Here is a 13,819-nt window from a genome sequence, read left to right on the forward strand (position 1 = left end):
CTGGCTGAATGTGGCAAAGTCCAAATCATCACTGGCTAAATATGGCATAGTCCAAATCATCAATGGCTGAATGTGGATTAATCCAAATCATCACTGGTTCAATGCAGCATAGTCCAAATCATCACTGGTTCAATGTGGCATAGTCCAAATCATCACTGGCTGAATGTGACATAGTCCAATTCATCACTGGCTAAATATGGCATAGTCCAAATCATCACTGACTGAATGTGGCATAGTCCAAATCATCCGTGGCTAAATATGGCATAGTCCAAATCATCACTGGCTGAATATGGCATAGTCCAAATCAACACTGGCTGAATGTGGCATAGTCCAAATCATCACTGGCTAAATATGGCATAGTCCAAATCATCAATGGCTGAATGTGGATTAATCCAAATCATCACTGGTTCAATGCAGCATAGTCCAAATCATCACTGGTTCAATGCGGCATAGTCCAAATCATCACTGGCTGAATGTGACATAGTCCAATTCATCACTGGCTAAATATGGCATAGTCCAAATCATCACTGACTGAATGTGGCATAGTCCAAATCATCCGTGGCTAAATATGGCATAGTCCAAATCATCACTGGCTGAATATGGCATAGTCCAAATCATCACTGGCTGAATGTGGCATAGTCCAAATCATCACTGGCTGAATGTGGCATAGTCCAAATCATTACTGGCTGAATATGGCATAGTCCAAATCATCACTGACTGAATGTGGCATAGTCCAAATCATCACTGGCTAAATGTGACATAGTCCAAATCATCAATGGCTGAATGTGGAATAATCCAGATCATCACTGGCTGATTGTGAATGGTACCCTCATCAAAAGAATGCCATTTTTTTACATAAGCATCCTTGTTCAGCAGGCATTTAACAAATAAATCTGAAAAATCTAATGACAGCAGTAGTCATAATTGATAACCGCAATATTTTTGCTGATTTGTGTGATTTTAGAAGCACTAAAGATACATGTGGGTTTAATCGGTCAGTTTATGTCGTCAAATTCTCTAAATATGATACTTTAATTCATGTTTGCTTTTAAATGTCACCTGATCAGTTTCTGTGAACAGTTTTGTTAAATAATTTTTTGTAAAACAAAATTTGCTTATGCAGTGTTAGTGTCCCAGGATCCCCTCTCCTTACTATATATCTTTATAAGTCACATTTCTGACCCTTTGCCCTTCAGAACCAGCTAGAAAGGTCAGCACATGCATAACTGACAAACAAAACGAGATTCACCACCTTACTACCAAACTGTGACATCAACAGTTTCTTCGAAACAGGTGCATCCTATACAACAACTACATTTACAAAAAAAAACTGAACAGCAATATGATGTATATTTCATATACAACAAAAATATGCACATGCTAGTATATATAGCATCCGAAGCTTGGTTTCATTTTTTGACCAAAATATGGGGAAAACTATCAACCACTTTTACTGCTCCTGCACTCAAGATTTAATGGTTTCACCTCCTACCTGACCAGTTTTTCAACCATCAGGAGGTGAAACAATGTGAGAGGTCTCAGCAATCCAGTGGTCCAATGAGAGTGGACTACTCAGTGATAAGGTGAATTAATAATGAAAGGTTTCCACAGCAATATAGTGCACCAATGAGCAAAGTTTCTAAAGCAAAGAGGTGGACCAACGAGATAGAGAGAGAGAGAGAGACAGGGGTCTCATCAGCAATGAAAAGGTGGACCAATGAGAAGTGTCTCCTCAGCAATCCAGTGGAACAATGAGAGGTCCCCTCCATGATGAGATGGCAAATAAGGGTTTCCAAAACAGAGTCTCTATAGCAATGAAGTGGACAAATGAACCAATGAGAGGGATCTCCTCGGCAATGATGTGGTGGACCAATGCGAGGGGTTTCCTCAGCAATGAGAAAGTGGACCAATTAGAGGGGTCTCCTCAACAATGAGGTGGAACAAAAAGATGGGTTTCCTCAACAATAAGGTGAACTAATGAGAGGGGTTTCCTCATCAATGAGGTGGACCAATGAGAGGGGTTTCCACAGCAATGAGGTGGGCCAATGAGATGGGTTAAAACAGCAATGAGCAAGTGGACCTATGAGATGGAACTAGTCAACACTGAAAACATAGACCAATGAAAGGGGTCCCCTTATATAAAAGCAAAATGCCATTTAAATTTCTTTTTTACAATATCAATTGTCTGGATGATTTTAATTATTCCCAAAACATGCCTATATGGTGACCAGAGGGGAATTATTTCTGTGCCACTCTCCTGGATCCCCCGGAGGTGGTCAAAGGTTGAATGTATGAAAATTGCAATTAGTGACATTTTCAAATATTCTTTCACCCAACCTTGCATTATGCATTTACAGAAGGCAGGCACATCATATTCATATGTAATGGACTTTGAGAGTTTGGGTTATGGCCTGGGTCATGGTATGGAAATGAGAGGGCAGTGAAATAAGAAGAGGTCCAATTAAGTGGGCATGATATTGATGCCCTGGTTTATACAACTCAAGATCTGACCATTTCATTAAGCAGACTCACACAAGATCAGTTTTTGCATCTTTTATTAGTGTCTCATCAAAATTCTTCACAAACATAAAGGCATAACGTATAGGTCTAGTCTACCACTTTTTACCAAAATTGAATGAGAAAAACAGTCCTTAAATTTAGAAAGATACCAACTTAAGCAAATCTGATGCATCACTGAATTATATTATCTTATTTATTATAGAACTTGTCTAAGACAATGGTTATTACCAATTAACCAATTTAGAGCAAGATCTTGCTCATAATCAAGCACGACTGAGATGATGAGGATATAAGACTATTTAAAATGTATCCAATAAACCCAACAAATCAGATGCAATATCACTTCATAAATATGCACAGGTCTCTATCATAATAAAACCCATCTAATATCTTCTACAATAACAGCCTATTTAATAATTTTCAATAAAATCTGTTAAGTTGTTGTTGTTTTTGTTCTAGGGTTTAACGCCATTTTCCAGCACAAGATAGGCTATACATGGCGGCCAGTATAACTGGTGGAGGAAGAACCCTGGAAAACCCAGGGAAGAACCACCGACCCACGAGAAGCTACTGGCAGGCTTTCCCACGTACCCACGCTAGCCGAGCCTTGGACTCGAACCGATGCAGACAGAGGTGAAATGGCAGTGATCCGTAACGGAGAGCGCTTTAGACCACTCGGCCACTCGGGGCCCCAAAATCTGGTAAGTAACATCTCACGTGGTAAGAAACAGAGCCAATCAAATGCAAGATCATGAAATCAATATGCATAGATCTCATTTCGAATAAAACACCTTGAATATCTGAAATATCTGATAAAAATCTAATCAGTCACTAAGGTGTTGACCAGCTCAGCCAATCAGATGCAGTATTACCTCATTATTATGCACAGATCTCACTCTTAATAATCTCAAATTTGATCAAAAGTGATTTATATAAACAGTCTCTAGAATGGTAAAAAAAAAATTTGCCAATCACTTGCATGATCACCTCATAAATATGCATAAATCTCACTCATTACTGAATTCATCCAAGATCCTTATGATGAAAACCCATATTCAAAGATTTTATCCAAACTAGATCAGAAATTGGTCTCCAGTGAGGTAGGAAGCTCAGTAAATCTGATGCAAGAACACTTCATTATTGTCCATTGATCTCGCTCTATACTGATATCATCTGAGACCTTGATCATATGTGCCTATGACCCAAGTCAGATCAAAACTGGATCAGAAAAGGGTCTCCAGAGTGGCAAGAAGCTCAACCAATCTGATGTCAGATCACTTCATTCATATGCATGGTTCTCTCTCATTATCTCATCTGAGATCTTGATGACATAAGCTCATATTCCAAGTTATATTACAAACAGATCAGAAATATGGTCTCCTAAGTGGTAACAAGCAATCGTTGATGGACGAAGGATGGAGGCCAATGCCATAAACTTAGGGTCAGTTGAGCTAAAACAGAAGGGACTTTACCATGGCAAGTCAAGAAAGCAGCTCTGGTCATGGCATTTTAATATGAACTAAATGATGTACTGTTTATTTGTGTGGGTGTATTTGTGTGTGTGCATGTGATTTCGATTTTTAACATAGCTTTAAAAAAATTTCAGTTATATCACTAAGATGTCTGCATTGTGGTAGTTTATAGTGCTGTCTAGCACTGGGGCATCATGCCGCAGGCATGTAGCATGATGTCCCACCCAGTCACATTATCCTGACTCAAGGCTGACCAGTCCTAACGCTAACCTCATAATGCTGAGCACCTAGCGAGGCAGCTGTTAGCACCATTTTTATAAGTCTCTGGTATGACTCAGCCAGGGTTCGAACCTGTGACCTCCTGTATTAGAGGAGAGTACTCTAAAGACTGGGCCACCAGAGCGGCCCTGTTTATTTGTAATAAAGTTGATAATTATCCGAATAAATCAGACAAAATATGTATTCCTATGAGTCCAGACAATTGATATTTAACTGTGTTTTGGTGTGTGACAAGTCTAGAAAGGGGCCTCACATGAGGGGGAACCACTGTATATAATATGCTGAAAATAAAGATGAACTGCAAACCGTGAAATATGCTGCAAAATTTACCTCATATTGTTGCACTGACTGTGGTGTTATGGTTGAAGCGCTACTTGTACTGCAGGTTTCTCCTGAACTTGATGTGTCTGCTGATGATGAAACAGTTACCATAGAAGTGAAAGATTCCGAGGAAGGTAAAGACGTGATTTCAGAAAAAGCAGAGTCAGTTTCCCCAATATCATACAGAGCATCAGCACACACCTGTAAATCTCCAGGATAGTTGTCATGGAAGTAATTAATGTCTCCGACAGGCATGGACTGTCCAAATCCAAGAGTGCGGGTAATTTCTGATGCAAGGGCTTCTAATTCAGCTTGAGCCAGGTCATTTCCACTGTCCCTGTTTTCGTCTTTGGTTGTGGTTTGTGATGTAAATCTTTGCTGACCTCGCATGATTTCTGACTGTGTTGTGCTAAGCTGTGTTTCCAATTCACAGAGTTCACCTAATATTGCATCGAAGTTAACATCTTGATTTTCTGCAGAAAACAAAACATGCATTATTTAGAATTATTTAACCCATATTAAGGTGCTGTTTTATGGTTGGCATGGTTGAATAGTAAAAATTATTAAATTTGTTTACTTGTATGTGAGTGTATGTGCCTTTCTATGAATAACATTGTCTACTAAGAAAAACAACACAGTGAAACAAGAGGCCTGAAAACACTCACCTGGGTAAGTGACAAATGAAAATTTGCTTCATAGATATCATGAAACTGTGAAGTGGAAAGAAATGTTTGGAACACCCAACTACCACACTGCCTATCACAATTGCCACATTGCCTATCACCCAACTGCCCCACTGTTTGGAACACCCAATTGCCACACTGCCTATCACCCAATTGCCACTGTTTGGAACACCCAATTGCCACACTGCCTATCACTCAATTGCCACACTGCCTATCACCCAACTGCCACACTGCCTCTCAGGCCTAAGAAATAGTCTATTAGGAATAATAAGTATTTCTGGTTTTATGCAGGAAAACATTGGACTGGTTCATCAGAGTAAGATTTCTGAAAACTCATTTTCCCCTTTCATTTAACAAAACTGAATTATAGTTGCATGAACCAACTGTATTCCTCTGAGAAAAGACTTTATCAGTATTGCTCAACAACAAATGTTTTACAACAGTTACAACAGTTACACAATCTCCATATGATTATTGATATAATTTACATTTGTCTAATGTTACTTGCTGTAACCTTGAACATATGATGATCAGTAATCAGCACACATGGTTGCCATTACTGTTGTTGTTGTTGTTGTTGTTGTAGGGTTTAAAGCCCTTTTTCAGCAGAAGATAGGCTATATATTGCAGCCAGTATAACTGGTGGAGGAAGAACCCTGATAAACCCTGTGAAGAACTACGACCCATGAGAAGCTACTGGCAAGCTTTCTCATGTACCCACATTAGCCGTGCCTGAGACTTGAACCCAACCAGACAGAGGTGAGATGGGAGTGATCCGGAAAAGAGAGCACTTTAGACCACACGGCCATTACTGAATCCTGTTTTTAAGTCTGTCCAGTAAATGTTACAAAATATTGTGAGAAAACATACTTGTCTACGCTAATAGATATGAATGAAATGAAATGCAGTCTGGCTACAGCATTCAGGAAATCCTGAATTTTTATATTTTAATTTATGGCCAAAAAATTTCTGGTACCAGCACCCTGAAAATGGGAGGATCTTGGTTAATGATAATAAATAAGTCTGGAAGTGGTTCAGAGAAAAGCATATTTGATTACTGTTTATTTTAATTAAAGGCCACTAATACCAAATATAAACATAAATTATTGTGTGATTAACAACTTTTAATATATGAAATGCCATAAAATAATGAATATAAATATTTTAAAACTTCTTAAATAGCAATACAATTTTAAGATGTTAGTGAATTTCAAGCATTGTTTAGCAATTTTAACCTCAACATGACCAATTCATTTGGAAATATATATAATGTTAGTTTATTTAAGACCATTTTGCTATATATTTATTTTATAAATGTTCCTCAATTTCACCTTACACACTATTCAATTTAAACCTTGGAAGTTTCTTACTGCGCCAAATTATATACTTTAATTAACCCAAATATTTGGATGTCCCAATTTTCTGGACAACATATTTCAGAATTAAGTTTAAATAGCCAAGCAAAAAACAAATGTCATGACATCAACACATTTAGTTTAAAGTCAATGAAAAAAATAAAATAAATGAAAAACTGAAGCTGGAATATAAACTATATACTGTTTTATGGGTAATCAGATATTGGTCAAGTAGTCAACCATCTAGCTGTGAAACCACTTTCATTATGCTAATTATCATGTGGATTAATGGAAGTTGTTGTCAACTGGAAGCAATAAAATTAGCTAACACGCACAACAAATGGTAATCAGGCAATTGCCAAAACAAAACGAGCTGTAAGCTTGTTAAAGGTAATGGCAAACCAAAAACCTTTCATCTTGAGGCAGTTGACGAAATTAATCAGTGAACCATGCCAATAACTGTAAAATCAATGGTCATCAGTATTGGTCATCAGTACAAGTCAACATGTGATTACAGACTTCCTTCAGAATTATTGCTGGTCATCAGTATTGCATCAAGTCAACATGTGATTACAGACTTCCTTCAGAATTATTGCTGGACAGCGTACAAATGGAGACAAAGCAGTCAATGCTCATCAATTCCTATTTGACACAAAGCAGTCAATGCTCATCAATTCCTATTTGACACAAAGCAGTCAATGCTCATCAATTCCTATTTGACACAAAGCAGTCAATGCTCATCAATTCCTATCTGACACAAAGCAGTCAATGCTCATCAATTCCTATCTGACACAAAGCAGTCAATGCTCATCAATTCCTATTTGACACAAAGCAGTCAATGCTCATCAATTCCTATCTGACACAAAGCAGTCAATGCTCATCAATTCCTATTTGACACAAAGCAGTCAATGCTCATCAATTCCTATTTGACACAAAGCAGCAAAAAAAGCTGGGTTCATGTTTATTTCTGATAAAACTGTCAACATTTCCAGCAGGTGACTTTCACAAATTTTTGTGTGATTGTGTGTGATTTGGATTTTTAATGAAGCTTTAACAATTTTTCAGTTATATCACTAAAATGTCTGAAGTGTGGCAGTTTATAGTGATGTCTAGCACTGGGGCATCATGCTGCAGACATGTAGCATGATGTCCCCACCAATCACATTATCCTGAGAAAGTACTTATTTTTTAGTATCTGGATATATGGTTCAATAATGGTAACATGCTTGATTGAAATTAATATATCTTGTATCTTAGATTCATTTCTTAAAGTTTTCAAATGTTTTCCAATGGGAAGAATTCTCTTCAAAAAGCAAAATGTATGATTCTCAATAGATCTGATCATAGGTTACTTCTCTTGTTTAATATGCAAACAGCTATTTTGGACTCCTCAGTGCTAGCAATTAATTTGCATGGATCTTAATCATCATCAAACCAATCCTAAATCTTGATGATATAATCCCACATTTCAAGTTTGATCAAAGTCAGGTCAGAAATATGGTTTCGAGAGTGGTAACAAGCTCATTATCATCTCATTAATATCCATGTGTCTCACTCATTATTAAACTTGGAAAAGATTATGATGTTATAAATCCATAATCTCCATGTCCGGCTGAAATCAGAAATATGGACTCCAGTGTGGTAACAAGTCATGGCTGACGGACTGATACACAATGCACAGCAGATGCACTGACACACCATAAGCTCACTTGGCCTTCTTGCCAGGTGAGCAAAAAAATCAAAATAAAGTATACCTTTCAGGATTTAAAGAAAAATAAATCATACTTTTATTCTTAACCTGAACACTTAATATTGTTTCATGAAAAGGGCATATTTGAAAGTGACCTTGCTTGCAAGTCAGCAAAGCCAAATACGAGTCATGAGACACTATCTTTACATGTCCTTGTTATTTCTATAACTTATCATATACTTGGTTCATCTGTAGTAGTGAAATAAATTCATCTCTAAATATGGAATCTGGACACTACAATCATAATCAGTTCAGTTTGCATCACTGTAGTCCCATATTTAATCCTGGATCCATGGTTAATGGTTACATAATGGTTCCCGTTTTTTTATATTCTACTTTTAAACACCCTGACAACAGATCAGAGGAAATCTGGACAAGGGAAGAATATGCTGATATCACACAAAGATCCAACTCAAATGAAGACCAAAATTTTAATTTAAATTTATTTATATTCAATATTATGGATTACATTCTAGAATAAATACTGTTACCTGCTGCAGCCATTTGCAGCTTAAGAAACTAAAAATAAATACCTTTCTGTAGCAAAATAAGTTGATCATGTGACATGATCGTTCTGTACAAAGGTGTGAATTCCAGTCTTGTACATTAACAGAGAATTCCTGACAGCAGTTGGTAAACATTGCAAAGACCCAGGCTTCCTCTTGGGATAACATCAGAGTACTCGACAGACAGAATAATACCCTAACAAGAAAAATAAGGGAATCTATTGAAATCATGGACAAGGAGCCAGTGCTGAACCATGATTTGGGATTCAAATCACACTGCTGTACAAGTGGATACAATCACATGATCAACATTAACATGATCATGTGACTCTAATCCAGACATCATTTTTCAGATGAAGACCTTGTTAAAAAGATCAAAAGTTTAGGAGTCCAAATCTTATTTTGCTAAAGAAAGGTCTCTATTTTTATTTACATTAGATGGAATGCAATGTTTGAAATTACCAAAGAACAAAAATCATACTTTAACTTAAAAAAAAAAAAAAATGAAAAAAGAAAAAAAAAAAAGGAACCATGCTTAATATTTGCCTGTCAAAATCTGACCTGGCCTCTTAAGAAAAATTTAAGTTACCATTGGCCCCATATCTTCTATTCATGTTGATAATAAAAGGAGGATTAACAAAGCTGTCTCATTTGCTCCTCAAAAGTGTAGGTGAACAGACTCCAATTACATGCCTAATAGGTCATTATATGTTTAATGTACATTTATTGTGACATCTCACACAGGTGAATAATTTGGACAGTAACTGATGGGCTTGTGAAACCTAAACAAGTCCACACGAGATATTTGAGAGAACATGATAAAATATTACATTTGTATGCACATATGTTAAAAGTTTAATAGGCACATCAGCACAATCCTTGCTAAATAGTGCCAAGGAAGTTGAAGTATCTCAAAAACCAAACAAAAATAAAGCCAAAAAATGGTAAATACCAAAAGTACTTTATCTTTGGCACAAACCACACTCTCTTCAAAACTCCAAGACCTTCCCAACTGGGACATCATCATAGGACAACATTGTAGAGCAAAACGGTTGCCTCCATTACACCATTGTGGGACACATCCCCGGTCAAAACGGTTGCCTCCATTACACCATTGTGGGACACATCCCAGGGCAAAATGGTTGCCTCCATTACACCACTATGGGACACATCCCAGGGCAAAAAGGTTGCCTCCATTACATGTTCCTTCAGTAATTGTTATGTTTTATGCAAGTTACGACTAAAATGTTTTTTAGTACACTTATTAAGACATTTGTGGTTATTACACTGTATTTGGCACTTACGTGATTGATTTGATGGGAAGGACTGGCATCACTCTTACAAACCGAACCATGTGGTTTGAAAACCTAATATTCAACAACTGTCCATCTATCACCAATTCAACTTACCATCATTACTGAGGAATGACAGACGGAAACTTTCCATGGCCATCTTTGGGGTCACCACTGTCTTGTTACGGCGACGAACCGTGCCTGTCTCCCCTGGGTCCAGTCCCTGTAAAGACCAATAGAAAATATTACAATTTACAAATAAAGAATGCATTTGCAGTATTAACAAAATACCTCAATGATCATCCCAAATCACAGAGGAAACAGCAAGGATTCAGGATCTCTGGATAAATGGCAATAAATATCTCATTAAAGAAACTAATTTGGAACCAATGGATGTAAACGGCAGCAGTAAGGAGGTCAGAGGATCAAATAATTAAGTCTAAATGTCCAAGTTAATCTTGGCTGCTTCATGACTCTGCTCCAAAAATAAGAAATTCTACCTTTTTACCCTTAGTGTAAAGTATGCATGGACACCAATTTGTTAACTTAATCCTGTAACCTTAACTCATAATATAAAGCTGTAACATTATTACATACCAATATAATGTAATCAAAGAGCAAAGTGCTAAGTAAAGCAGGGGCCATAACTCCATTCAACTGGATCAGAAGATGATGAAAATGAAACTTGTGTGTTTTCTTAAGCATCATACTATATTTGGTCTTAATCCATGAAATTCTTACAAATTTACTGAGTAGAAATGAAATTCACAATGGACTTGGGATAGGATAGGACAGGTTTTGATTGGTATTTTATGGCATAGCATAGGAGTCACAAGTCCAGGATGATCCTGCCTCTACTAGTTGCCTCTTATTCTATGCAGAATAGTCCAATGAGCCGGGGGTGGGACTGGATGGGACAGCATAATGGCCTGTTACATGTCCCTGAGCCTAAAGGGTGGGACTGAATGGAACAGTGTAACGAGCCCATTCTAAGCCTGCTGGGGTAGGACTGGATGGGACAGCATAATGGTCCCATTCAATGTCCCTGAGCCTAAAGAGTGGGACTGGATGGGACAGTGTAATGAGCCCATTCTGAGCCTAAAGGGTGGGACTGGATGGGACAGCATAATGGACCCATTAAATGTCCCAGAGTCTAAAGGGTGGGACTGGATAGGACAACATAATGGGGCCCATTCAATGTCCCTGAGTCTAATGGATGGGACTGGATGGGACATCATAATGGGCCAATTCAATGTCCCTGAGCCTAAAGGGTGGGACTGGATGGGACAGCATAATTGGCCTATTCAATGTCCCTGAGCCTAAAGGGTAGGACTGGATGGGACAGCATAATGGGCTCATTCAATGTACCAGAGACTAAAGGGTAGGACTGGATGGGACAGTGTAATGGGCCCATTGTATATCCCTGAAACTGAAGGGTGGGACTGGATGGGACAGTGTAATGGGCATATTATATGTCCTGACCCTGCTGGGGTGGGACTGGATGGGACAGCATAACTGGCCCATTCTGTGTCTGTGTCAGCAGCAGTGGAATTGGATGGGACAGTGTAAGGGTCCCATTCTATCTCCCTCAGCCTGAAAGGTGAGATTGGATGGGACAGTGTAAGGGGCCAATTCATTATCCCTGAACCTGAAGGGTGGGATTGGATGGGACAATCATACTCAAAAGGAATGATTTTCCTACTCCTTAGCATCATAATAAAAGCTGATTGGTCTCAAGAAAAGATACAATATATCAATGAAAGATCCCTTGGAGTATTGTGAATTCACTATTACTTGTATTGTGCCAAACATGGAACATGGATTTCATGGTTGCAACAATTATGACTTTAAAGACATCACAAACAAGAATCCATAAAATTAAAGTACCAACAAAAAAGTTGTGGTCTCTTCATTCATTGCGTCCCTCATATTAACAGTTTATACATGAGGGTGAGAATATCCTTGTATGTTATTAATATAATGTCAGAAATTCCCATTTAAACCTAGTTCTTGATTTCACTCTAGCTAGTGGGAACCGTATACCCTAAACAAAATCAGACTGGTCAAACATCCAAGCTCATCATACAACAACATAACTATGTGTCCTAAACACTGACCAACATCCACAGAATCCTTAGTTCCATGTACCTTATAAATCCATCTATAATAATAATAATAATAATAATGCTTAGAGAAACTCAGCAAGATCAAGATCTATCACTACATAATGTGCCAACAGATCAGAGTCTATGATGTTTGCTGCAAATCACAGTAGAACAAAACAGTGTAGATCCTGACCTGCAGGTGCACTATTCCATGGCTGATCTGGTTCTATACTGACTGCATTTGTGTGTGTTAGACATTTGGGTCAATACAGTAGGCACATCCCAGACAAAACCCTGCAACAGCTCAAAAATATTATCATGGGAGACTGAGCTGATTACCATTATTCATCACAAGGAATTTACCATTACCATATATGCCTGGTGAAAATGGCACATCAATGAGTGAAAAGTTAAATAATGCCATGAAAACTGGAGTAATATGCCCTGCTCTGGGACATACTACCATGGCCAATATGGCCTGGACTGGGCAAGATTTAAACCTACATCCATTTAGTCACAAGCCAGGCATACTTACTCATGAAACATGATGCCCCTAACACTCTACAAGGGGCAAAAATAATTTCCAGGAATTCAAGATATTTTCTTTATTTTTCACTGTGGAGTGTTGAAACTATACTAGATATTCTACAGAATACTGTTTCTTTTAACCCTCATTGGTGTGTCAGAGATCCCTACCAGTCACACCAAGGTTTATGTTTATTACTTACGCTGACATAGTTTAGGCACCAAGGGGATTTTTAGACACTCAATCTTGCACCCCTTAGGGAAACACTGTCAACGACAACAAAATTGTCAAATTATCTGTGGTGGTACACAAACTGGATATCAGACTGGCACCCTTTTCTTCTTTTAAAAAAAAAAGTAGACATCATTATAAGTTCTGTGTAAAACCCCCATGATGTTATAATGTTCATCCATTCTGGGGAGTACTGACAACAAGGTTTTCAAGACAGGCTTCAAAGCAGCCAGATTGGATGTACAAATGGGAATATTTTCATTTAGTTCAACATAAGAAGTCAGCTTGTGATAAAGTCATCCATGTTTTCAAGATCATGGTGGCCATATTGAGGGTTAGTCATTTTCATTTAGGACCAAGTCTACACCTTGAAGAAAACCACGATGCCAAAATTCGATGAAAACCACGATGTCAAAATTCGATGAAAGCCACGATGTCAAAATTCAATGAAAATCATGATGTCAAAATTCGATGAAAACCACGATGTCAAAATTCAATGAAAACCACGATGTCAAAATGATTTTCCATCAGGTTAAGTAGCAAAAAAAAAAGATTTTTAAGACTGCCATATATTAGGTGCAAGAAAAACACCTTTATAATTTAGTATCAACAAAACATTGTAAGGTCATTCTGTGAAAACCCATTGCTGATATGACCATTCATTTCTTTCAAGCTGACCACTGTGGCAGCCATATTTGTCGTCAGATCATTGTCACCATTTTCATTTCAGACTCGACATCATAAAAGTCTTTTGGTGAAGTACCATGTCTAAATGACTT

The 13,819-nt window shown here is 37.8% G+C and overlaps 1 protein-coding gene across 4 annotated transcripts in view; it reads right to left on the reverse strand.

The window, feature by feature from the left end:
• LOC149776139 (uncharacterized) overlaps nt 1–13,819 on the reverse strand; it is a 332,110-nt gene that overhangs the window by 105,528 nt on the left and 212,763 nt on the right. For all 4 annotated transcript variants that reach the window (XM_089942420.1, XM_089942418.1, XM_089942419.1 and 1 more), the window contains 2 exons: nt 10,296–10,401; nt 4,602–5,065 (listed from right to left, as the gene is read on the reverse strand). In XM_089942420.1, coding sequence (XP_089798546.1) covers nt 4,602–5,065; nt 10,296–10,401 — 570 coding nt within the window. The remainder of the gene's footprint in view (nt 1–4,601; nt 5,066–10,295; nt 10,402–13,819) is intronic.

Source organism: Sinohyriopsis cumingii, chromosome 18 (genome assembly GCF_028554795.1).
Source record: "Sinohyriopsis cumingii isolate HCF-2022 chromosome 18, ASM2855479v2, whole genome shotgun sequence".
Taxonomy (NCBI): Eukaryota; Metazoa; Mollusca; class Bivalvia; order Unionida; family Unionidae; genus Sinohyriopsis; species Sinohyriopsis cumingii.